The 27,270-nt window shown below is 35.9% G+C and overlaps 1 protein-coding gene across 1 annotated transcript; it reads right to left on the bottom strand.

The window, feature by feature from the left end:
• Positions 1-5,986: 5,986 nt before the first annotated feature.
• LOC134848066 (protein kinase C-like 1B) lies at positions 5,987-24,834 on the bottom strand. Its single transcript, XM_063865407.1, has 8 exons — positions 24,363-24,834; positions 23,866-23,929; positions 23,485-23,777; positions 21,867-22,178; positions 17,787-18,144; positions 15,504-15,679; positions 13,637-14,156; positions 5,987-7,508 (listed from the first exon to the last, which is right to left on the bottom strand). The coding sequence occupies exons 1-8, from the start codon at positions 24,729-24,731 to the stop codon at positions 7,075-7,077; spliced, it is 2,526 nt and encodes an 841-aa protein (XP_063721477.1). The 5' UTR covers positions 24,732-24,834; the 3' UTR covers positions 5,987-7,074.
• Between the last annotated feature and the right edge of the window lie 2,436 nt (positions 24,835-27,270).

Genomic DNA, 27,270 nt, shown 5'->3' on the forward strand with positions numbered 1-27,270 from the left:
TAGGGTGTTTCAAAAAAGTTTGCAGAATTTTAAAGCTTTTTCAATCCCAAAATCGCGCTAAAAACTTCGAGAACTAAAATAACCAGAGCAAACATAAACTTTCAGGGCTTAAATAGGCTTATCCTTCTATAAAAAAAAAACAATTATACGGCTGCTAGCTTGCTTTATTCGCTCAAATTTAGGATAAAAATCAAAAATTCCGAATCGATTTGTCTCGACACTGAGAACAAACTTTTGAACTTTTTTAAAATGTCGTTCGAATTACGTCAAGAAAATGCTTCATTATCATATAGCACTCGACCTAGTCTGAAGATTATTTATGCTGCTTGATTTTGCATGAAAAACAAGAAAAAATGAAAAGCAGAAAAAAACACCCGATTACAAAGTTCCTTACCATTTTCAATGGTCGCAACAAAAAAGATCTCGAAAACGCGCAAAAATATAAAAACGATAGAATAATCTTAGCAATCTGAGAAAAAAATTAATTGCCGCAGACATGTTTTAAGTATGGCCGGTCTCCTTATTTACGGTTACATGTCATTTTGCCACAGATCAACTTGTCCCACACCATCTTGTCCTAGTCCAACTTGCCCCACAAGACAACTTGTCCTGTGCCATCTTGCCCCAGATAAATAAAAACTAAAACTTGCCCCAAACTTTTTAATATCCTCTTAAATGATTATAATAGAGTCGGTATAAATATGAAAGATAATTTCGTTAGGCAATTAAGCTTGATACAAATTGCGGATTCATTATAACATGTACTAATTGAAAACAAAATCAAAGCATGCATGAACTAATTGAAAGCCGCAACATTTCAACGCAATTTTTGTATCGAATTACTCTTGTAAAAGGTTAATTGATGACTTTGTAAGCTCGCTTAGTATAAATGTAAGTGCACAACACTCTTAGTCAAAACGTCAAAAAATCAAAACTCAGTAACCGAAATTTTTTACTAGCCTATCAAGAAACGGAACAGAGCGGGTACTTCCCCAAGCCAACACCCCTCATACTCGGTACCCCAGTACGGTAGACGGGGTGATGAAAAGAGCAAAGTTATTGCAGTATTGGTTTCTATCGCTTCTAAAAAGTGGGCTCTCTACGCTGGCTATAAGCTGAAAAAAACGATTATTCAAAATTGAACTCAAAATGCAACAAAATACCAACAATTTGTAAAAAAAAAAATTATGCCGACACTATTAAATTTACGAAAGATTCGAATGAGCTAGTTAATAATCAAACACAGAGGCAAAGCTGCGCTTCGCAAACACTTGCCTATGAAATGACATTAAAAAAAGTAGAAATAAATTTCGAACTTGCAAAAACTCGAGGGTTAGTAAAAACTCCAGTTAGCAAAAATTTGCGATCTAGCAAATTTGAGTCTGACGCTCCAACCATTCAGCCACGGATGCTTAAAATCCGCAAAAAATAGCCACCAATCACGCAGCTGCATATGCTAATAGATCGCCAACTCAATGCAGTAAAAGTAGCACTGAATACAGAAAATTACGAGATTGCGAGATATATTGAATAAACAAATTTCTGAAATCGAGATTTTTTGGTTGTTATGTTGTTCAAAACAAATAGCTTTTTTCGGTACTCTTGATGAACTGAAAATGCATCAACTGTGTAAACTTATAACTATTCGAATGTCAAAGCTAATGTTATCAATAAGCTGTAAGGTGCAACATAATGCCAATCATTTTATATTGCCAATTCGATGAAACAAATATTGTTGCTTCAAGTTGCAATAAAAGTCGCAACAATATTTGCGACTTAGGTTAGAAAAAAAAACAGTTTCTACAATAATACTGCTTCGCAAATTTAAATAATGAGCTTTGTTAAAATTATTGGAAAGATTTCGAATTTTGCATGGATATCGTGATATTTCTTCCGACCCTGGTTCTGCTTCTGCCATGTTTGATTTGATGCATGATCTGGTTCACCACAAATTTTCTAGGTTTAATATCATAGCTGTGTTCGTTTTTGGTAGAAACCAGTTCATTTCCAGCTGTAACTGCGAGCACTCAGTGGCAATTATGTGAACTGTATCTCGCCTATCTCCAGTTTTCTGCTGTTTTTTTGATGTTTTCTTTTTCTGTGAAATCATGTCCGTATATAATCAGCGTTCGTTGATTTCATTCAGAGTTTTTCCAGGTAATATGACTCATAGTAATTACCATGTATGATTGCGCAGAAAATATTTAGGCAAGGACGCAAAAATAAATAAAAATTAGTGTTTTGTTATGTCAAAAACGTTAATTGCGGATGATGGTCAAAACTTTGCGTTTGACTGACAAAAAGTACCACTTAGATGATATTTGAGGCTCAGTTAAACTAATTTGAATTAGTTTCAATTCTTGTCTCGAAACGAGTTGAGTTTACCGTTTGCACTTGCTGGTCCTAAAAATTACTCGATTTGGACATCAAATAATTAACTAGAAGTGTTAATTGCGGGCCAAAACGGCAAACGACAAGTTGTCATGCGGTAAAGCTGGCATAGGAGAAGTTTTCATATGGGGCAATTTAGTATATGGCAAGTTGGCATAAGGAAATTTGTCCTGGGGCAAATAGTCCTGACACCTAAGGTACAGTCTGATATCTTCATTGCCCCCACCTTTCCTGCGAACACCGATCACCAAAAAAATTAGATTTAGAATATTACACAAAGAGTTACGTAAAGTGTATTAAATTAACCGCCTTTTTAAAGCACTAAAACTTGCGAAATCACAAAATCAACCTGTACCTTTATCTTTTTGTACGTTTTTCCTGTACAAAAATTCTGTCACAGTAAGTTTTGAGCTACAAAAAATTTAGAAGTTCGAGTTTTTAGAAATATTGCCCTTCACAGGATATAAATTGCAGCAGTAAACCCGATATATCATTGATCGAAATCAACACCTCGAATTTTAAACGCGCAAAAGAAAACAAAACGAAAATAATACTCATTTTACTTACACCATTAAAATACTCAACAATTTAAAAAAGAACCGGAAATTGAAAATCAGATACGCTCAAAAAATATCTCCTGCCATAAATTTTAAAGAGTTGCCAACAGAAGATGACTCATGTCGCCTTTCAATACATCAAGTAAATGAGTTATTTATCAAAGTATAGAACCCGGTTGCAAAACATTTTGCCTCGGATGTACAGTTAAAATTCGAGATTTACTGTGCAAAATTTAAAAAAATAAATATTTGAGTTTTTTTTTGTTATTTATTCTTTTTTAAAGCCAAATGATGGTCGATCATGCCTATTTCACTCATTTTCTTCGCGATCTGTGTTGCTGTTTGACGAAGATTGCCAATTCGTTCTTGAATTGATCCATGCAACGTTTCCTTGAAGCTGAATTGTGAAAAGCAGATACGCTCAAAAAATATCTATTGCCATAAATTTTAAAGAGTTGCCAACAGAAGATGACTCCTGTCGCCTTTCAATACACCAAGTAAATGAGTCATTTAAAAAAGTATAGACCCCGGTTGCAAAACATTTTGCCTCGCATGTGTAGTTGAAATTCGAGATTTACTGGGCAAAAAAAAATGTTTCACGAGGGAAAAAAGTTCATTCAAAAACAAATATTTTTTTTGAAAAACTGTTCTTCGCCGCAAACATCCTATTTTTCTAAACATTTTACTCCAACAACTATTAGAAAAAAGGAAAACTGCAATCCAGTGTATATTTTCCAATCGCTCATGGTTAACTCAAAGAAACTTATACATCATCGATAGAGGTAAGCTTTTAAAAACCATATTTCAACCATGAATCGCATTTAAAAAAATTCATTCAAAATTTTTTTTGGAAGCCCAAAAAAGCGGTGCTCATTTTTACCTGTTTCGAGACTAATATTTACCGCAGATGAGATTACTAGATTCATAATTAATATTAACAATTTATGATAGTGTTTCCTTGTCACTTCTCCGCAAATTTTTTATTATATTTTTGGTGTTATTACTGCGATGGAGAATGTTGTGTTACTTGCACTGCAATCATAGCCAACAGACCGTAGGAAAAGTCAATGGTTGCAAGTCAAGAGAAAAACTGACTTACTTCAAAAAAACTCGACTTCCGCGTTCTAATTTCAATATAGATGTCCTAAAACCTCTTTCGATTTCTACGAAAGCTAATGATTAATATTTTTATGACAAAATCAGCCCAATTTGGGAAAACTGGATCCAAAAGAAAAGTTTTTTATTCATCTGGTAAATCTGAAATTTACAATGCACTTTTGAAACTAGAAGTTGATCACGTGTTTCGTGGCCTTTGTCTAGTTTTTACTCAATTCATGAAGGTCAAAACAATCTGCGATAGTGGTTCAACTGGCTATCCTTGTTCCGACCATTGAAAATGGTGAGGAGCTTTGTATTCGGGTGTTTTAGTTTTTTCTTTGTTTTACACGCAAAATAATCATTGGAATGGCTCGAATATTTTAAAGGTCATTTAAGACGTGATTCGAACATTTAAAAATTTATCAAAATCAAAATCATGTGCAAAATTAAAAAATATATATTTGAGTTTTTTTTTCATTTTTTGTTATATATTCTTTTTTAAAGCCAAATGATGTCGATCATGCCTAGTCCACTCATTTTCTTCGCGATTTGTGTTTCTGTTTAACGAAGATTGCCGATTGCTGAACTGTGAAAACTTTAGGAGGTAAACAATTAAATTTAAATTAATTTTACCGACTATCGTGTAAAATTGAAATTAAGGATTGAAAATTTATTAAATATGCACTTTACAACATTTACACATTCCGAGAAGAGCAACACGACCATCGAAACTATCCATCTCACGGCCCCTCTCAGAAGCTACCGAACGGATCTCGTTCAAACTAACGCCATTTACAAGGCAGAGAGAGATTTCTCACAATCATCAGTAAAACTTGAAGAAAGGCGCGGTAGTTTCAGAGAAGAAGCTAGTTCAATGCTCAAAGTGACGATGGAAAGAAAAATCAAAAGCAGAGAGTCAACATCATTTTACTCAAGTGGAGGACTATCAAATAATTTGATTAATAAATTATACTGTTTATACGTAACGTAGTAGTAAACTATTAATGCTATAAACCACAGAAATTACGAGAGATGAATACGACAAATCGACAATGTCGTCTGGCTTACTTTGTAAACTGACTAATTAATCAAAATCAAATTTTTATATCATCCGTATTTTTAAAAGCTCTGTATTTTGAAAATTGCTATAAAATTAAACTATGAGATTGCACGTTACTTAAATTGCTGGGTTCTGGCTGCAATATACTTGCTACACTATCCCTTTGCATAAAATCTGATTTTAAGTTTGTCTCTCGTATTAGATTTGATTAGAAGGTAGATTTTTTCACTACTAGTAGTTCATTTAACCTTTACTTTTGCATACACCTTTACCTTTTGCATACACCTTTACCTTTTGCATAACCTTTACCTTTACTTTTGCATATTTCTCTTTCTCTTGCAAAAAAACAGTAGCACTTGTGTCAAAACTTGATAATTTCAACCTTATCTTATCAACAATATCAACCTCAACCTTTCTTGAAACCTTAAATTCTACGTACAGTAGAAAAAAGGCGCGATTTTCTTATTAAAATGCCATCAATCAAAAATTGGAAGCCTTATCTGTGAATTGCCTAAAATTGAACTCACAGCCAATAATCAGAAACCTACAACATTCTCCTGCCTTTGGATTAGCTTTGAGAGACAATCTCAGCCAAAACTGCACTGCTTCTGATTTTTTATATGAAAAGTCAACTAAATTGAATAAAAACTTTGTACCATCTGAAACGTGGAGCATGTATTACGTGCGAATTTTAGGCTGGCATAAATTGAGACAATCATTTCATGTAATTATTCAATGATGCTACTTCACAGCCATATTAGAAAACGTATCAAGCAATCGCTTTCAGGAAATTTCTGTTTGAAAAAAGTATATATTGATTTTAATTTTAGTTTTTAAGTTTCAGATGGCCGTAAGCACAGATGGAACTTTAGATGTCAATTAGGCGCATGAGGTAACAAATTATATTGTATGATTGAACTGAAGTTACATAATCAGGACAGCCAAGCAGCAGCTCAACGGAAATTTGCAGAAGAATCTTCGAGAACTAAATTATCACAGGGGCTCAACTGGACTTCTTACATACACAAGCGAACAAAAACGTACAATAAAATCAGATATCATAGCTTAAAATCTTCGTAGAAGCAAAAGGGCGAAATCTTACTAAAAATGATCCCATAAACACTTAATTTGCTTCGCTTGTGTTAATTATAAAATGATTATTGCACTATAAATTACCGCATTGACGAACTTGGTAGGTTGAGCAGACTATAAAATTGCATTTGATATTTTTTCTCTAATTTGAATTAATTTAAAATAAGAGTTTGATTTAAAAAAGAATTTCAATTTTACAAAGAGGAGGATATTGTAGTTAACTAGAGTGGCTTAAGATTTAGTATTAATACTCGAATTTGCAGGAGCATCAAATGCTCCGCGCATGCAATTGATGAAAAATGTTTGCTATAGTTATACTATAGAAACCACAATTTAATAAATTAATTTCTAATTTTCAAACAAAGTTTTATCGAGCTATATTTCATTTTTAATTTCATTTGCGAATTGAGTTTCCGTCTGATGACAAATGGGGATTCATGCTGGCAATAGACTCAAGTGTTGCTTCCCTTCTACAATTTGATCAACAAAACACTCCATAAATTTATTCATGAGAGGAGAGATAGAGAGAAGACCATCACACTTCATGACCATCTTTTGCTCAGCTTCAGAGAACGTAGAATCCTCTCTGGACTTTTTCAGTGTTGTGGCGTGGCGTTTAATGAGGATGGAATCCCAAAATTGATTTCGAAGAACACTATGGGAGGTTACTAGTCTGACTCTCAGACTCCAGCTAATGATCGGGCAGTGTTACAAATAAGTTTGTTTTGCAGAAAAGAATAGCTCAAATCCAAGTATTACCAAGACTAGATATAAACAGAAAGATATACGATACAAAATCAGACAGCACCTCCTCCACGCAATCTGTCTGCTGCTGCTGTTGTTGCTATCTGGTTCGGGTGTCTACTTTGCTGCATGTCAAATAAATGCGTTCGGATTTGTGTATGAGAAGCCGCAGAACTCGTCTTGGTTGATGCTCTCAACTACTTTGTGCTCCACGGGCGAGAGCGTCGGCTCTTCCCGAGTGAAGTCCTGGTCAAAATTGGTGACGTCTCGCTTTGTCTTCAGCTTCGGTTTGAACGGTGGTCGCACTGCTCTGCGCAACAGGTCTTCCCAGTTGATGTCTCTGAAGAAGGGATGCGCTTTGATGGCGTTCTCTCCGCCTTGTGTGGCCACACAGCCCAGTCTTTTTCCGGGGTTTTTGGTCATGAGCTGTTTAAGGATGCTCACCGCTTCCTTGGACAGCCACACGGGGTAGAGCACGTCGTCGTGAAGAATGGACTCGAACAGGTCGTCCTCGTTGTCAGCTTCAAACGGCGGCTGGCCCGCCATCATCTCATACATCAGCACACCTACATTAACATCATATCAGTCTTTTGCACATTAATTAAACATAATCATCACTTACATTTGCCAACATTTATCAATGCAATAATCAAAAAGGGCGACTCAAAACTCGAAAATTTGAACATAGCCAACAGACAGTTGGATAAGAGTCAATGAACGCAATTAAAAAGAAAAAAATGCAGACTTGTTTTTGGAAACAATCTCAACTTTCGAATTTCAAAGAAAAAAACAGATGCCCTTGAAGCTCTATGAACTTCTAGAACAATTTATGACCAGCACTTTTTCGATAAAATCGACCCATTTTGAGAAAACTGGATCAATATGTAAATTTTTTTTCGCTGGGAAATCTGACAATTGAATTCCATTTTTGAAATTAGAAGTCGATGACGTTTTTCGTGACCTTTACACTTTTGCTGTTCGATAGTGGAGTTTGCCTTCCTTTTAATAAAGAAATTGAACTAAACTTAGAAAGAAATCAAACGTCAAACCCCGAAAAAAGTGAATTTGAGCTTGAACAAATTTTAAGACTTCTCCAGAAAAAAAAAGAACAAAAAAATCATCGCGACCTTCATAAGAGTCTGAACTACGTTCATCGACTCTTAAAGCAACGTTGTCATAGTTCAATGAAATTTGGCATGGTGAAAAATTGATAATTATAAAAATATTTGTTCTTAATACATTACACCGTAAGAGCACGCGCTCATTCATAATCACACGTAAAACAATAATATAAAAAAGAAGATTTGAAAGGTTGGGGGGGGGGGGGGGGGGGGTTTACTTTATCAAGGAAAATTTGAAAAGAGCCAACAAGAAAACTTCAGAAAAAAAAGAATGTTCATAAGAAGAATTAACTGAGTTCGTTCCTTAAAAAAACAAATGGACGAGTAAGTAATACACGTGCTACCTAGTACCTACCTTTTACTTTTGACGTTTTTCAAAATTAAATAGGTTCAAATTCTGCAAAAAGGAACTTCATGTGCGCTGTTATAAAATGGGCGGGAGGTTGAACGCAAAGACTAATTGAGCAAGTAACAACATACACATTTTGTTGAATGTGGTGGGAGGATACAATTGGCCCTTTTTAATTTCAGTTTTTGATTCGAACATAGGATAGGGAACGAGCGAACAACGTCCAAATTATCCAAGTTAAATGATGTTTCCCCATTTCCGTGGTTTTCTAAACAGTAGCAAAATGCCGAAATAAACCTTGACCACGCAGGCGATTTCACGGAAAATGGAGTTTGGATCTGTACCCAAGTCGATCAGCGATACTACGACACCAATGGATCTTCAGGGTACAGCAAGATGTGACAATTTGCAGCCATATAACTGTAGGCCAGACGACGAAGGCCCCGTATGTTTAAAACAAAGCCAAGATTGACCACTGAGACATAATTTACATGTCACTTTCAAAAGCTATGAATCAGTGTATGCTGTTTCATCCCTCAGCAGAGCAGCAATATTTTACCTTTTTTTGCAATTTGAAGGCAGTGAGTCCATTTCTAGAATCACACCGTAGACTATGAATCATTTGAACAAGGCCGTTTCATGACATACTTGGGTTGGCGCTCTAAACCACAACCGACGATCGTTACCTCTTTCAAAAAAAGCCATTAGACAACATAGCCAGCAGACAATTGGAAAAATCATGAATGCAAGGGGACAAAAACAAAATTCAATCTCCGAATTAAAAATAATATATATCTACCGCCTTAAGGCTTTTTAGATTTCAATAAAAATAATGACTGACACTTTCATAATAAAATTATCCCAGTTTGAGAAATTTGAATCAATAGGTAAATTTTTTATTCCACTGGGAAATCTGAAAAATATAATCTGAAAACAAAATTCAAAACTAGAAATCGATCACGTTTTCCGTGGTCTTTAGTGTTCGACAGTGGAGTTTGCCTTCCTATTAATAAAGGAAATCAAGTGAACTGAAAAACAATTGAGCTAAACCGCAAAAAAAATCAAATTTTAGCGTGAACAAATTTGAAGACTTTTTTTCCTGAAAAAAAACTTTGAACAATCAGGACCTTTATAAGAATCCTCACTACGTTCATCGACTCTTAAATAAATAGCAAAAGAAGTATAACTAACTATTCATATGTATGAATGCACAAATGTAAATTATTAGAGTAGTTTGAAGACTTTTTCCTGAAAAACAAAATTTTTAAAATCACTAAGACCTATATAAGAGTATTCACTAAGTTCATGACTCTCAACAAGAAACCGTTCAAAAATGCTGGCAAAAATCAGAAGTCAAATAACTTAATAGAGGGTACTTCAGCTGGGTATGTGATGTGCTCCTTCAACATAACCTAATGTGCTTGATTTAATCAGAAAACCGCAGAGTCAGAATGAAAACTACAGTGCTGATTCAAATTAACCCGGACACAACTAACAAAATTCGAAATTTCCAACACATTTTTCTCAAACTGGGTTAAGTTAAGACAAAAATGAAGAGAACAAAAATTGCTCAGAATTCACCAGAATTTGGCTGTTTTAGTTTACCAAGAGTTATGCTGAAACTACCAAAATCATTGACGGGGAAGTTATTTCGAATGAAGTCTTTTACATAACTCAATTAAGTTCTACAAAGCTAAAAATTTCCAAATACCTGTATAAGAGAATATATTTCTCGTTGATAGTCATTTTTAATATATTGAAATCAAAATATTTTGCTTTCAACAAAATTCTTGCTTCAACAGAAATTTCTTGCCGACATGTCTTGCTTCAACAGCATAAAAAGTATTTTTATTTCAAATTTGTAAGGGTTAGTTTTTAAGAAAATTCGAGAAATATCTACAAAACGGTCAAAAATTCAAAAAGACTTCCGAAATCCAATTGTTTTTTTTTTCTACAACAAGAAGGTCGTGGTACGGTACTTTTTAAAGGCCATAATTTTTTCTAAAAAAAATGGCCTAGCCAATTATAAAGGCACGCTTTCAACAACCTGTTATTTCGGTGACAGCTATGATATCAGATTTATCAGGATAGTTATCGAGAAAAGTCCAAAAATGGTCAAAGAATCAACAACTTGACATTTCCGAGAATCAAAGCTTTTTGTTTAAAAAAGTTTGGGCGTAGCCGCTAATGCAAATGGATTCACGCAACCTGTAAGTTCGAAACTCAGAGTTGGGAGTGTAGGCCTCGAGATAAGTCAATTTTCTTTTTTTTCTAAGAGCGCGATCACTTTTTAAAAAAAAAATTGTGAGTGGCCGCAAACGCCGGGAAGTTTTCCCTTACCCTTTTTCATCATTGAACCCAGAATCTCAGGTTTGGGAGGTAAGTTTTCGTGAAAAGATTCAAAAAATGGTCAAAAAATCAAAAATTTGACTACTTCGTCGGCCAAAATTTTAAGTAGAAAAAAATTGAGCGTACCCGCTTATGCAGGGATGCTTTCCAAAACCTGTTCTACTCACTGAAGTTACAAATCTTAGACTTTGGATGGTTATTTTTGAGAAAATGAAAAAAAATCAAAAATATGTGTCAAATATTCACCACACTGACTTTTTCAGGCTGTAGACAGATGGGTAGTGTAAGAAGAGGCAAGAGGAGTATGAAGTCACACTAGGGAGTAGGCGGCGTTTCCATTGAAACCCCATTTTGAGAATCGTTAGAATTGAGAAAAGTGAAAAAAATTTACAAAGCGTCTCACAATTTTTTTAATCAATAAAAAACCAATCATATACATTTTCATAATAACTGTTTTATCAAGCAAAAATTTTAGGCAAACATGCCAAGAAAGAAATTTGAATTTTAAACTACTAGAAGAACAAACCTTACGAGGCGGAGACAAAGCCGACATCTTTCAGCAGACAACAATTAAGCCGGAAAAAAAAACAAAAAACAACTTTTTGAAGTTTCAATTTTTTAGTCCCCCCTGAAGCTAAAAGGAAAAACACTTACAACTATCATGAAACTTGCTTACAGCATTACAAAAACTCGCGAAGTGGCAAATAAGCCGACATAAAAGACAAGCGAAAGTCCGACAAATCAATTATTGCCGGTTAAATTTTTCAATTGGATATTTACTGAAAAAAAACAAGGCCCAGCTGGATTCAAACCCCCGACCTTACGGTGCAAAGGCGACAGCATTACCTCTAGTCCAAGTGGGAAGGAACCTGGATTTTGTTAAGACTCAATAATAAAGAGTTCAAAATTTGTAAGAAAAGTTGTTTACGGAAAGTTCCCGATAATAAGACATTTGCTGACGCTGGTGTAAAAATCATTTTCCAGCCGTTAATGACTCATACTGATTTTTTATCCCGCATTGTCGTGTATTCAATGTAGTTACTAATTTTGAGCTGAACTACAAAAAACACAGCCAACTGACAGTTGAAAACAGTATAATGAACACAAGAAACTGACTTGTTTTTTGAAAACACTTCAACTTGTGATTTTGAAAAAATATATGGCCTCTAAAATCTTTGAATTAGAAGGAAATTTTATGATTTGACCTTTTTAAATAAAACTAATCCAATCTGAGAACACTGAATCAATAGGTAAAGTTTTTATTCCGCTGGGAAATCTGTAAATTAAATTCCACTTTCGAGACAAGAAAACGATACCGTTTTTCATGACCTTTACACTTTTGCTGTTCAATAGTGGACTTTGCCTCCCTTTAAACAAAGGAAATTAACTCAAATTTGCAAGAAATCAAAAGTCAAACCGCGAATAAATTTGAACCTGGACAAATTTTAAAGACTTTTTCTGAAAAAAATATTTGTTTGTTTTCATAGGGTCGCGACGAGAAGAAGAATGGTTAGCACAACAAACAGCATGCTGTTACCCTTTCTGATTTTTTTCATCTTGGCATGATTTTTGCTTCGCTTTAAAACACCAGTATCCTTGAAACTTGGAAAGCACTGTCCTTTTATAAACAAGATATTTTATAACTTTTCATTAAGAAGAGTAGCATAAGATGAAAATTAAAAAGTGGGCCGTATTTGTGTTTTGCAATTGACGATTTGAGCTACTTTACAACTTGTGTGTAGCATAAAAAGGCCCGTATCGTTTTTAATTGTTATACTCGCCCTGCTGAAAATTAATCTTGCTGAAAATGAATGAAGGTAGCAAACGGTCGGGCAGAAGGGTGTCGGTTCATTTCGCTTGCAATCAATTCGTCATACAGCTTTGAGTAATAACTGGACTAGTTAGAGACCCAAAGGCAGGCGATTGGTGCCATGATGCAGCAGCTTGAATGGATTAAGTCGCGTGAAATTAGCGTACTGGAATTACTGTGAAATTGTAGCGCGACGATCATAAACTTAGTGGCAGTCTTATTGATTAAAGTATTTCAATCATTAACAGCGTTCGCTTTGACCTGTTGAGAGAAGTATACATCGCAAATAATAAACTTACATTAAAGGTTCTAAGCATCGTCCAGTAAAACCTCAATATGCATGGTTTTCACGAGATATAGAGTAAGGACAAAAACCTTAAGACAACAAGACTAGCTGGTTGCTATGCAAGTTGCAAAGAATTATCTGACGACAGCCATTTCAAGAACTCTTAATATATATATTTTAAAAAAAAGAGCCGTTTTTTGTGCGCAGTGTGGGCATAAAAGAGGACGTAAGAGAACTCAGAACTTGACCTCAGTTCTAATCGACCTTATTTGTCTTTAAAAAGGAGTAACAAACCGAAAAAAAAAATCAAGCGCTGTATGAATCTTCAATTACACGTTCAAGTTTTATTTTGGTAAAAATAAAGTTTTCATAGCTTAAATAACCGATTTTTATGTAACAAGCGTAACCCGCTCGCTTTACTGTCGCTCGAAACTAGACTAAATTGCAAAAACTTCAAACCGGTGTTTCGAGGACAACCTCTCATCCCATTTCGTCTGTGTAATGTCTTTAAAACAAACAGTTCCAACCAATTTTCTCGACACACAACTTATTTGAAAGATCCAAATCACGACTAAAAAGGCTTTAATATGTTTATACGCTGTATCCCTAAGAGCTTTCCTTGAGGTAGTCAAAATTTGCTGGGAAAAAAACGACCCGAACACCAAGTTCCTTTCCATTCTTCGAGTGGTCAGAACAATCACTGATACGTTTCGGGGTATCTTTGATATGTGTATCGATTCATTTATTAGATCTCTGCTGCCATTGTTGCGTTTGCTCACCTAATGCCCACCAATCAACTGAAGCTCCGTAGTCCAGTTCTTGCAGGATCTCTGGAGCTATGTAGTCGGGTGTACCGCAAAACGTGCTGGTGAGTCTTCCGTCTTTCACTCCCTCTTTACACATTCCAAAATCGGCCAGCTTGCAGTGTCCTCCACTGTCCAGCAAAATGTTATCCAACTTCAGGTCTCTGTAGATCACTCCATGGCTGTGCAAAAACATGAGTGCCAGTGTGACCTCTGCAGCGTAGAATTTGGCACGCGGCTCATCGAATTTTCTGGCCCTCTGGATGTGGAACATGAGATCTCCGCCGTTGACGTACTCCATGACGAAGAAGAGTCTGTCGGGAGTCTGGAAACAGGAGTGTAGCCCAGTCAAGAAGGGATGCTGACTGGCTAGCACCAGCACCCTCTTTTCCGTCATCGTGCACTCCACGTCATCGTCCGCCACAATGGACTCCTTCTTCAGAACCTTCACTGCAAACACCTCCTCTGGATTGATCTTCAGCTCCGCCAGAAGCACCTATCACACAATCATCAAACCCTCTACTATGCAAAACCGCACATCCTCATACTTCTTTCTTCTAAACTTCAATAAAGATAAAAAAACAAGCCTCTTTTTTCAACCTTCTTATTCAATACCATAAAAATAGCTTTCATTCACTTTTTCGATTAGGAAAAAGAGCCAACATCAGTCGCTTCATTTTTGATATAAATAGATAAGTCATAGCACGAAAACGGTTAATTCGAGATTATTGGCAATTCAACAGATGATGTGATAATAGCAACCTGGCATTAAATCAAAAGATACTTGAAACGAGACTAGGAGCGAATCATTGCCGACGGCCATACTTAACATTATGTCCATCCATTGTTCCTGGAAAGTAAATCGAGTCTCTTTTACTTTACTAACATAAACTTTATATGCATAATTCTATATTTGAAAGCAGTAGCGGATTAAGGAGGGGGAGCGGAAGCAATTTGGTCAAAACAGAGACTTAAGTAGTGATTTTGGTAGCGCTCGGAAAATAAATTTGGTCGACCTATAATAAAGACCCAAAATTAGACAATTTTTTGAAAATCCGCCTCAGTTGAGAAAAATCTAGATCCGCTCCTCTATGAAAGTATGCTGCAACATGCTAAAACAAAACAGGTCAAAAATCCAATTGAGACTCAAAATTATTTCCCTCGTAGACTCTATAATGTTCAGATCACACAGGGAAAAACTTATTAGTAAATCTTATCTATTTCCTAAAAAGAAGCTCTAAGTATGGCGCATCCGTCTATTCGTTAACGTAATTTCTGGTATCTGCGAGATTAAAAAACGCTTCCTTAGATGAACAAAAACCATTTACTCGTCCGTGTCAGCCAGCCAAACATATTTCATTTTTTGATTTATTTTAAATTCAAAGAAAATGAAGATACAAGTGAGATAGAGGTCAGGGTAAAAACCAAGAGTGATAGAGGGTTAGTTTTATGGGATACCTCTATCACACTTGTACCGAAGAAATGAACAGGAAAAAACTCAGCTCGAACTTCTTTTAAGCTTAGTTTTTACACAGAGGGCAAATTGTACCCCCTTGTGACACAGTAATATATGCCTCCATTTCCTATACTTCATTACATGGGTTTTAAATAAATATTTCATGGAAATAGGTCTATTAAAAAATTTCGTGCAGTTTACAGGACTTTAATTAACCAATGAGAGCAACAAATGAGACTGAGAACACAATGGGTGATGGAAAAGAGAAATCAATAGACTAAGCGAGGAACTAAGCGACTTCAGCAACTAACCTGTAAGTAAAGCCTTATAAGCCTCTTAACTGCCAGTCGTATTACACATTATTACTATGAATACTAGTTTTCTTACTTTTCCGAAAGAGCCCTTTCCGAGGACTTTGATGAAAGTGAAATCGCCACAGGAGAACTTCTGCCTGCCGAAGGAACCAAATGACCTGCCACTCTCATCTCCTTCTCCGATTGGTGCCTCGTAGTCCTGGGCACAGGAGACAGTTTTCCTCGTAACCACCTGTTTTTCCCCAAAGCCTGAAATTATGTTCGATTTACGCTGATGTTCGTATGTTCGAGGTATAGCAAAGCTAAAAATTAAACAGTTGACAAGTACAACTCATGCATCGCAGCAATCGGCCGTCGCTTATTTGAGAAGATTTCAATTTTGGAATAGCAAATTTTAGCGAATAAACATAGGAAAATATAGTTGCATAAGTGTCAATGAACAAATTGGACCCGAAAAAAAAATAGCCAAATGACAGTTGGAAAAGAGTCAATGAAAGCAATAAAACAGAAAAAATGCAGACTTGTTTTTTAATAAAATTTCAACTTTCAAATTTCAAAAAAAAAAATAGATGGCCTGAACTGAACTGAAAGGAAATCAAAAGTCAAACCGCGAAAACTCAAAGTTGAGCAGAACAAACTCTAAGACTTCCTGAAAAAAAGCGAACAAAAAAAATCATTGTGACGTTAAATAAAAATAAAAAGTATAAAAGCTCCGCCGCGCTTCTTCTTAATGCTATAACAGCCATCAGACTGGAAAAAAAAGAGAAATAGAAAGAGAAAGGGCCAATAAGAACTAAAAAAAATTTTCGAAGAAACCACAATTAAAAAACTTCAAAATGTTATCCGGAATGATGTTCCAAATTTGCTGAAAACACGTTCAGAACACATTCGACGGCGGTTGAGGAAACTATAAATTCTATTCGAAGATTTTTAACGCTTTGTGCGATCCGGAGGAAAACATATAAATTATGGTCCTCTCGAAAGACTCAAAATTAAATTAGTAAGCCGATAAAATATAAGCCGAAATCTTTAAAGCCGAAAAAATTTTAAGCGAAAAAAAAACAAAAAAAGAAAATATACGCAGTAGAATCACAAAACGAAAACATAAAAAGCAACTACAATGAAAACTGCATACAGCAAAAAACTCTAAGATATGGCAACTTAGCCGACAAACATAAGCAGACAAATAATAAGCCGACAGTTTCTTTGGAACGGAATAATTCCCGTTTGAAAAAAAAAACAGGCCCTGGTCAGACTCGAACCCAAGAACCTTTGCCGTCCCAGACGCATTTGTTACCTCCAGGCTAAGTGTGCCGGAGTCGCTTAGAAATTTGAATTCTATATTGCATAAGTTTTCTTACTTTTCCTATCGGTACTTTTCCTATCGTCTAATACATCAAGCTCCTTCAATATCATGGAAATTTTATGATTCATAAATTTTAAAATTAATTAATCTTATTTACAAAAACCACAATGTTGAAAATTTTTGTACTACCATAGATGTTCTAAGCTGAAGCAAAACTGCATTTTGCAAACACAAGCGAGAAAACGGCAAAAATAAGCTTTAAAATGGTCAAAGAGTGGAAAAAAAATAAAAAAAATAGGCTTCGAAAAATAAAACAATTTGCCGGACTCGAACGTCATAACCAAATTCCGAATAAGCTTGCTTTGTAAAAAGAAGTAAATCTACTATCGTATAAAACGCCAATATAGGCAGTCATTAAAGCCTCAATGATCTCAAGGAATTTGAAAAAGCGAAAAGCCAAAATATCGAAATCTGAAGAAAAAACTGAGCGAGAACAAATGTTCCGCCACTTTTTCGGAAAGCCGGAACCATTACAATAGTTTCTTTACATATCAACAGCATCAATTTTACTCTTGCGCTGGGTTATGCAGATGTTGCAATGAAACTGAACGCAGAAATTGAATACAAAATTGAGCGACTTAGGTTGGAAAAAGTGAACTCGTAGTTTAACTCAAGCGTTTGCTTGTGCAATAAAACGATACAAACTTCCGAAAACCGTATCAGTAGTTATATTCTTTAAATCGACTGGAAACAAACAAAAACCACCTAGGAAACTAAAAGACAAGTTTTCGGGCCAATTATTTGTACGTTTTTAATGTATTTAAAAATTGAGCGAAAGAAACCAAAACAAAAACCGCCAAAATATACGAGCGATGTCGATTTTGTAGACCAAAAAAACGGCACGACCTTATTAAGTGAGTTCAGAAATCCACACTTTTCGAAACCACGCGACCTTAATAAGTTGATGATCATTTCCTTCATGAACACTTGATAACAGTAACATTTGATAACATTAACACCTGATGGATTACAAAAAAAAATAGTCATCACCTGTGAAAACCTGTGGCTGCAGAGTGCTAGAGGGTGTGCCGGGAGTAGTGACAACGGTGGGCGTGTTCTGAGCCGACTTCGAAGTGACCACTGAGCCATGCGCCGCATCACCCACGGCTGGGCTGCCAGGAGTAATAGCTGCATTGGGGTGGTGGTGTCCAGTCGAGGGATGGTGACCAGAGATAGCACCAGCAACCAACAATGCCGGCAGGATGGGCTCCGACTGCGCTCGTGACGTCACTTCACCCCCGCTGCCTCCTCCCGAGGCAGAGGAAGGACCGAGTGTAGCGGAGGCACTGCTGTTCTTGCCCCCGGTGCCAACCACATTCAAGTTAGATCCACTGTCTGATCCCTGTTGCTATTTAAAAATAGACAAAATGATACATTCTTTTCCGGTAGGTACAATATGAGTTTGAATTTAAAAAAAACACACGGAAAACTTTACTGCCTGGAAAGGCACAGTTGGAACTACAGGTCTTATTATAGAGGTCTCAAAACTGAATTGGAAATCTGATAAAAATACGAAATTAGAAACATTCAATCAAATTCATTCAGCAAAAACTTCTGGAAAATTGCTTCTCGATCTACTCAAAACCCATAAATTCTTCTGATAAGAGAGGATCACAATTTAACTAAACAGTAAGTCTAGCTAATTAGTAAATTCTTCGACTTTTCTTTTGGGAATTGTCTAATAAAAAAATCAACATTAGGCGCTATCAAAACCTCTAATTTGTATTTTTGAACTCAGATGCGAAACGTAGCTTCACGCCACTTGAGATACATCACAAATATGGACTTAACTTAGGTGGCCGCCCGTTGAGCCGAAAAAAATCTTGGTCATAAAAATTTTTACAGCTTCACAAATTTTAGAGCCCCGAAGTTTTCAAAAATATACACACGAACAAAAAATACGATCACCCTTTGAGCGAGAGAAAATGAGACAACTAAGCCAATACAGACAAGGCAAAACCTTTTCAGCCAAAAAAGTTTTCAGCCGAAAAAAGGAAAACAATACAAATCAACCAACATAATCAGGATTTTCGAATAGAAGAGGAAATTAAATTGCAGACCAACTCAAATTATATGTTGGTCAGGGTGGTAAGGATTTTAGCCCACTGGTTTTTCAGCAGACCAATCTTTTACCAGACTCAGATCAATTAGCTTGTCAGAACTCTCTTACTTCAAACGCGACATGTGCTAGTAGCGACCGCTTGCTCCGCTGCGCTTATTTTGTCACCAGTGTCATTGGTGTGCCGGAGCCGGACATCAAGCCGATGGGACATCCAGCGGAATTGAAAAATTAAGGACTTCTAGCCGAACATGTTGTCAAAAAGTCATGAAATATGTTTAATATGAAAACTGTTTTCAAGAATTTCTCAATTTCATGATCTTTCTTTACAAGTCACTGAATTTTTCATAAATTTTGAGCCTCTAATTGATCTTAAGGAATATTTAAAATTATAACATTGATGAAGGGTTTTCATGTCTATAATTTATGCATTTCGAACTCCGGCTGATCAAACTATCCTATGCCACTCTTAAGTCGTGCATTGTTATGAGGAACGCTTATTATGAACTAAACTTGCTTAAATTTTTGAAACTAGAAGTTTTACTGATGAAAATTTAGCGTTTTGAGTTGTTATAAAGTTTAAATTTCAGCTTGAAGTTCCTTCGGCTTGAAGCCCGTCGGCCTGTTGTCCTAGACCCGTGTTATGTGTGCGCAATCAGTGTTTTGCCGCTGACTTAGTCTGGCCTTGTATTAAAGTTGTTAGTTTTGTCGACCAACCGTGAGATAATTGTCTCAATTAGGGAGGCTCAAACCAATACTGGGTGGAATCCCTCATGCGCGAAGGTTCGAATGCGCGAAAACAAAAATCAGCCAATCAGATGTCAATATTCAAAATTGGAAAGAAAGCGTGAAAATCTCAAAGAAAGTAAACATTTCACGGGACTTACCATTAATATTGGCCGATTATAAAAACGGCAGAAATATGGAAAAATTTCAAATTGACCCTGATCGCCGGCGAATTGGCACAAATTTAATTTTCAAAGGGTTTCGTTATACAAGAAACAAAATATCTAAACGCCGTATTTATTACAGATGTGTCGATTCTGATTGAAAAGCCAAATTATCTACAAATATATCCAAAAGTTTAATTATTTCTTTCGACGAATATCATTCTCACGAACTTGATTATCAATTTATTGCCGAAAGCAAAATTCGAGAATTATCTTTCGAAATACTTCGAAAACACCCAACAGAAAGCTTGAAGAGTATTTACGAGAAAACTATCGCAGCCACCGAATATCAGTGATTTTTTGCCCCCTGAATATCAGAAAATGAAAAGCAGTTTATCTCGCGAGAGAAAAAAATGTCTGCCACCAGTGCCGCAAAAAATTTTGGACGTTACAATTGATGGATCCTGGGCTTTATCTCAGCAAAACGAAAAATTTTTGATCTCAACACCAACCTGGGTGTAGCAATTTTTGCAACGAAAAAAGCTTTCGAAAAAATGTTGAAAACGGATACAAGTATTTGCGATGGCACATTTAAAACTGCGCCTCCACCATTTGACCAAATTTATACACTTTTTGCGGTTTTTGGAGAGCAAAAATTCCCGTGTGTTGGGTGCTTCTTAAAGGAAAACAGCAAAGCCAGTACGAATTCATTTTACGAAAGTTACGAGAGCAAATTTTTGAAAACTTTTGGGATTTTTTTATCCTGAAACGATGATTTCGGACTTCGAGATTGGATTTATTTCGGCAGTACAAGAAGTTTTACCCTATACAGTCCATTATGGTTGCTATTTCCATTATACCCAGGCCATTTATCGTCGATTTCAAGCCCTAGGGTTGACTCAAACTTACAAAAAAGATCAAAAACTTAAAATTTTTCGCGGAAAGTTTTCGCCATGGGGTTTGTTCCTCGGAATTTAGTAGCAAATTACTATGATCGATTCAGAGAAAGCCAAGAAGTCCAGTCGCTTGCTATTGGTTTGCCAAAAACAATCGATTTTTTTTTACTTATTTCCAAAATTTTTTGATGAAAAAAATTAATATCGGAATGTGGAATGTATACAACAGTCCCTACAATTTACGAACTACTAATATCTGCAAAAGCTGGCATTCAAGTTGGAATCGAGAAATTGCCCGTGTCAGGACATCATTGTGGACGATTATTTTTTTCCTAAAAGTTCAAGAAAAAAATGCAGACCGTGTTTTCCAGAATTGAACGAGGCGAAAAACCAACACCACAAAAATTCAAATGGCAGCAACTGAACGCAAAAATACTAAGGTTAAGAAATTCATATGAAACTGGTGTAATAACTCTGGATCAATACTTGAACAATATTTCTATTGTTTCTCGAAATTATTAAATTTTTTGGTATTTGCATATATTATTCAATTTCATTTCATTTGATAAGTTTTATGATCCAACTTTGGCGATTGATTCCTTTTAATAATCGACTTTCGACTGTTTTTAATTTCGATTTAAAATCGTTATTTTTATTCCAGTTAGAACGGTAGAAAAATAAACGATTTCTGATTGGTTGAAATTTTACGCGCATTCGGTCCTTCGCGCATGAGAATAGCCCCCCAATACTGAGCGTGTTTTTAAGTCTGTCAATCTATTATGAGTCAGTTGTACTACGTTGGTCTGCTAGAGACTCATTGTTTAAGTTTTATGCTAAAAGATTAGTCTGCTAAAAGATCGGTCCCAGTTGATCTGATGAGCCAACTGTTGGTCCAAATGATTCTAAGGTTTACTTAAACACGTTTACTACCTGAAAAAAAGTCTCAGGTTCCGATCTGATATCGCTTTGTTAGCCGCAAGCGTACTCATTTTTCGAAATTTATTCAAGAGACAAGAGGAAGATAATTGTTTATATTTGAGTCGATAAAAAGCCAATCTTAAAGCAAACAAGTAGCTTATTATATATTCAAACAGCCGAAAGCTTATTGACTTTAGCTGAAATTTGCATGATATTTTAAAATGCTACGCAATTGTCACGTTATATAACAATTCTCTCATTGCCCAGTATTTTCGGCTAGTTAATGTGGTAACCAGTGTTTATTTACCAGCGAAGACGGCTGCCCTAGAGGAGTGCCTGGTAGATGACGCTTGCTCTTCTTGCTAGCAGTCTGGATACTGGAGGGGTCGTACCCTATTATAGCCAGCATTTCTGCCAGCTTGTTTCTGTCTATGCCACAGTTGGGCGCCACATTTTTCGCACACCTCTTGTGCACATTCATGTTGCATAGTGTACACTGCAGACCCTGCTTCACCAGGCCGTACAACAAAGATCCGCAGTGATCGCAGAAATGGAACCTCTTGTACGTGTGCGGCTCAAACTTGTGCGGCATATTGATTTTGAACCTCCCAATACCAGGCTGAAACAATCATATTCCATTTAAAAAAATCGTAACACTGCGTCATGACTCAACATTGAACCGTGCACAAATGGCAAACTAGGAAAATTTTAAGTGATATTTAGATGTTCAAATAATTTAGCTAACTTTGAGGTATAGAAGACACTTCAGTATTATCACTAGTCTATACACAGAGGCGAAGCAAAAAGCAAACAGGAGCTTTCAAATGCCAAAAATATATATAAAGTTTTACAAAAAGCTTTGAAAACTTAATATATTTCTATACATTCCGATAAAAAATGCCTTTCTATAAAATTCTGAAAAAAGGCTTTTAGACTTTGAATACATTGGCCCTCTATGCGATTCGAACTCTCGCCCTCGGAGATAGTCTTACATCCTGTTAATTTTGCCAGATAGCGGATAGCGCTGATTCAAATTAACCGGACATAACAAATGAAATTAAAAAATTTGAACGCGTTTTTCTTACATTGGGTTGATTATACAGAAAATAAAGCATGAGAACAAACGTAGCAATAAAAATTTTACCAAAATTAAAGTTAAATTTTCAAAATTCGGACTCAAAAATTTACTCCAAAACTGGATAATTTTTCTGCTCTTTTTAGATAATCTAAAATTACGCCAAACTACCGGATCAATCCTTGGAAAAAGTTACAGTCAGCCTATTAGGTAGCCCAACGAAATTTAACTGGACTATAAGACTATAATCTCTAATACTCAAAACATTTTTTTCAGAAAAGGTTTTTCATTAAACAATCGGTATTTTATTTAGCAAAAATGACACAAAAAGAAGAACTAAATCAAACTATTTTGATTAGTATATACGACATTTCGAATAGCTTTAACCAATTTAGAATCTCCTCAGAAAAGAAATTAAAATAAATATTTAAACTTTTGGCACATTCAAGTAGAAAGTAAATTAAAGATATAGAAATATTGATTTTAAGGCGTTCAGTTCATGACCCTAAAAGATTAAGATTTATGCAAAATTCAGAAAACTATACCCTTTTTAAACTTTGCAGGGTTACTATCCTATAGTATTTTCAGCACTTGACCCGGTCGTTTTGTCGAAGTCATTGATTGACTAAAAAGAACAAGCCCAAAATTTAGGCCTGATTTTTGCAAAATAAATAGCATCATATTAATATAAATTGCTCCATATTAATTCTCCTTAAAAATCTAGATAACTTTTGCTCTCATCCCTTATTGTCTAATGTCAACCCAATTTGAGAAAAAGTCAAGATCCAGGTTAAAAGCTGTCGACCCCCTCCCCCTCATAATCCGCTGCAAATGACGAAAATCTACCCACCCCTTCCTCCTCGGGTTCTTCGTCGGCCTTCGGGCATCCGGGACACCTGGTGAGAATTTTCTGATGACACTTCTTGTGCACTACCACGGTGCACACTTGGCACTGGTATCCCTGCTTGTTCACCACACCCCAGATGAAGCACGAGCATAGAGAGCAGAACGTCGGCTGCTTCAAGTAGGTGGCCATGAATTTGTGCCCGGACACCTGGTGGATTTTCCTTCGCATGGCGCCTCTGCGCATTTTAATTGCGTCTTCTCTTGCTTGAAATACGCGCTCATTGTTGGCAGTCGGCTCTAAAAAAAGAACTCAGTCAAACCATGCATCCAAATTAACCAGCTTCTTCAAGTCATCTGGGAAAACTTTAGTTTGACGCTTGCATACCTTTTGTGAATGTTCCGATTAGTTCAAATAAAACTCGTAAGCGTCCGCTAGGTTCCAAATCCAGCTGAAAACACAAAATTAAAATTAATATGAAAGTCCCTAGTTCTAACTAATGGAGACTCATAAACAAGGCACACAGAGTGCCTGACTCCCGATAGAGCAAAAATAATCGACTGACAAAAGAAACACTTACAATCAGATTGCACTGAACAACTAAAATGATTAGATATTTGATATGCTTAAGCCTACAATATTCACAAATTCTATAACGTTTGCTTTCTTAAGCAAAAAAAAACTAATCAAAAGTCATTACTGAGCAGCAAAAGTAACTCTATTCGACTGATAAACGAAAAACTGCAGTCCAGTTTTTCTCTATGCTGAGACATCTTGTTAACTATTTTAGAATCCTAAAGATAAATGTGGTCGGAACTTGATCTGCTACTTGCACATCAACCGGCTCCACTTATTTAATTTATAAAAACGGTTTTCTCACATACCCATATATCCGAAGTTTGGCAGCTATTTGTATCTAGAGAGACTTCTACTATCTCATCGAACAGAACCGTTGTGTTTGCGACGAACTCGTCCGGCGGCAGCGCTGTGTCGTGGAATATTGTGAAACCGAAGTTCTCACCGGATGTAACATCTATAGCGAACTCCTCTTCCCAGAGGGGTGCGTCTGTTTTAGTTCTAGTTGTCGTCCTTCCAACATATTGCTCGTCAATGTTGATGCTAACAAATGGATCTAGGTATTGTTGTGGTTTTCTGGATATACTAAGATTCGGAAAACGAGTCGAGAACTCGGTTGGTTTCAGCCCCTCGGCTTCGATCACTTTTAGCTTGACCTTTCCGTCGAAAAGTACCATGTTGAAAATAGGCTATTCAACGTTTTAGAACACTTTCTAGCTATTTGGCATTGCCTTGCCTCAAACCTGGTTAGATTTCTTCACTCCTGATCTGAAACCATACATTTTGCTAGAAAAAGTTGAATTAACATTGTTATAGAACTGCTTAAGAGATAATGAATATTTAATTGAAGCACAGAACTAGGTTTAAGGGGCATGAAGCAGACAGCACACACTTCTGAAAATCTTCGTTTCAATGTTCGTCTTTCATTGAACACACAAAACGAAACGGGCAAACATGTGCTTCCGCAACCACAAGCGATACAAAAATATATACTATATGAAGCAGAATTTTTAACTTTTTTAAATGACTATTTTGAACCCACTAATTTTCAATACTTAACAAGATCAATATGTTCTCAATTATACTTTAAAATCATGAAAGCTCATTTGACAAACGATGGAATTATAAGATCAATATTTTCTTCATTATATTTTAAAACCATGAAAGCTCATTTGACAAACGATGGAATTATTTGTAGAAGAGGAAAAACTCAATTACCTGCACTGCACCATTACGGGAATAGACGGAAATGACTTTGAACTATAGGAAAAGTTGTTTAAATCAGAAAAAAAGGCTATTGGAAAATTTATGATTTGGAACGCCGACAAACAATGAACAGATAAATGATAGAACGAAAATTAAGAACCCAAGCTGAAAGTTTCCAGAAATTAGGTTGTTAATCGGACGCGAACCTGACCTTGGTCGTTTCAAGCATGTATCCATGAGAAGATAAGTTAAGCAGGAAAATTAAGCAGACATTATGATTACGTATCTAGAAAAATGATTAAGTATGAAAAAAAAACCCACATGCACAGATAATTGACCAGTATTAGGCCATAAGCTGAAAAACTATGAACACCAGCTTCGCTATAATAAAAAAAAACAGTTGGCAATTCAAAAACTTGAAAAATAGGGCGACGAAAACAGAAACGCAAACCACGAATCCCAACAAAAAGAGATATCTCATTTCACGCAAAAAAAAGGTTGGTTTTGCACATAATTAGCCAATTACTCTTCTCTCTTCTTTGTGAAAATCCGCTCTTAATACAACTATCGTCCTTCCAAAAAACGAGAAAAAAATCAAGAACTTCATTAGTCTTTTATATGAACCAGGCAGGGGCGGATTTACGAGCCAACTCCGTCACTAACCAAAAGGTCCTCAACCAAAGGTATTTATTATTTTATGACATCCATTTCCGGCGGACCAACCCTAAAATTTGTCTAAAGGCGCCTTGAGCGCCAATATATTTTAATTTTGAAGGGGAGCGTGCGCCGAAAACACTGCTGTTTTGATAAAAAAAATTTCCAAAAATTTTCCTACCGCGCGAAAATTTTTGTTGAAATAGGGTCGTATAGTGTTCTGAGAGCACTCGGAAAATCAAATAGGTCGACCTAAAAACTTTTTCCTGCTTGGTGTGATAAAAGGATCTGAACGAAAAACAAGAGCTTAGGAATATTCGGCAGTCTTAGTCAAACAGCCAACTTGAAAAACAGTGCTGTAAAAAAATGAATAGAAAAACAAAAAATTGTTTAAAAAAACGGTTTTTTAGGCCAAAATTTTCCTTTTTTGAAACTTTTGACTCGACTAAAGCTAAATTTTCACGGATTAAATCAAGCAAACATAAGCTTCAGTGAGCCAGCTCGCTCACCTTATTTGCTCGAAATTAGGCTAAACATCAAAATTTTCAAACAGGTTTTTTCGACAACGAGAATTTTTTTCAAATTTTTTTTATGTCCTTTGAATTACGACTGAAATGATTTTCACATGATATATCACTCGACCCATTCAGATGTTTATTTGCGGTTCCTGACTATGCGTAGAAAACAAGAAAAAATGAAAAGACAACAAACACACCCGATTACAAAAATCCTCCCGAATATACGTTGTTAGACGCCCATTGCGTCGAAGACAATAAACCACCAGAAATTGGCACACAGAGCAAAGCCGAGCTTCGCACCACTTGCGATACAAAGCAAAACAGCCACTAAATCGAAAAAGAAAAAATCAGAAATGTCTAAAACTATCTAAACGAATTCAAAATCCTCCCGAAGTATCAAAGACTCACACCAAGACAATAGACTGTAAAAAACAATCAGCAGAAAACTTACCAAGCTGTAAGCAGGCCGAAAATAAATACCTGAAAGGGAACCCTTTAAGCCGAAAAAAAATCAAAAAACTTAGAAACTAATAAAAAATATTTTTCCCCATCCCTTTCAATACATTAAAGCACACAAAAACTTTTTTCGCTCATCAAGCGACAAAATATGAGGCCAATAAGCCAATATAAATTAGGCCGAAAATTATCAACCCGAGAAAAAAAAAGAAAAACCAAAAATTGAAATTAAAAAAGACTTAAAAACTAATTAAAAGTTGTTTATGCCCCATCCCCTTCAATACACACGCGCACAATTTTTTCGATAATTAAACGACAAAATTTGAGGCCAAAAAGCCGATATAAAACAGGTCAAAATTTATTAAACCGAGAAAAAAGCGAA

This window comes from Symsagittifera roscoffensis, chromosome 1, assembly GCF_963678635.1.
Source record: "Symsagittifera roscoffensis chromosome 1, txSymRosc1.1, whole genome shotgun sequence".
NCBI lineage: Eukaryota > Metazoa > Xenacoelomorpha > Acoela > Convolutidae > Symsagittifera > Symsagittifera roscoffensis.

Excerpts from the sequence above, each read along its gene's own strand:
- LOC134848066 (XM_063865407.1), bottom strand. The coding sequence starts at position 24,731 with ATGGTACTTTTCGACGGAAAGGTCAAGCTAAAAGTGATCGAAGCCGAG. Across the intron at positions 23,778-23,865 it reads AATCGGAACATTCACAAAAG|AGCCGACTGCCAACAATGAG; the intron begins GTATGCAAGCGT and ends TTCTTTTTTTAG. Across the intron at positions 7,509-13,636 it reads AGTTGATTGGTGGGCATTAG|GTGTGCTGATGTATGAGATG; the intron begins GTGAGCAAACGC and ends ATGTTAATGTAG.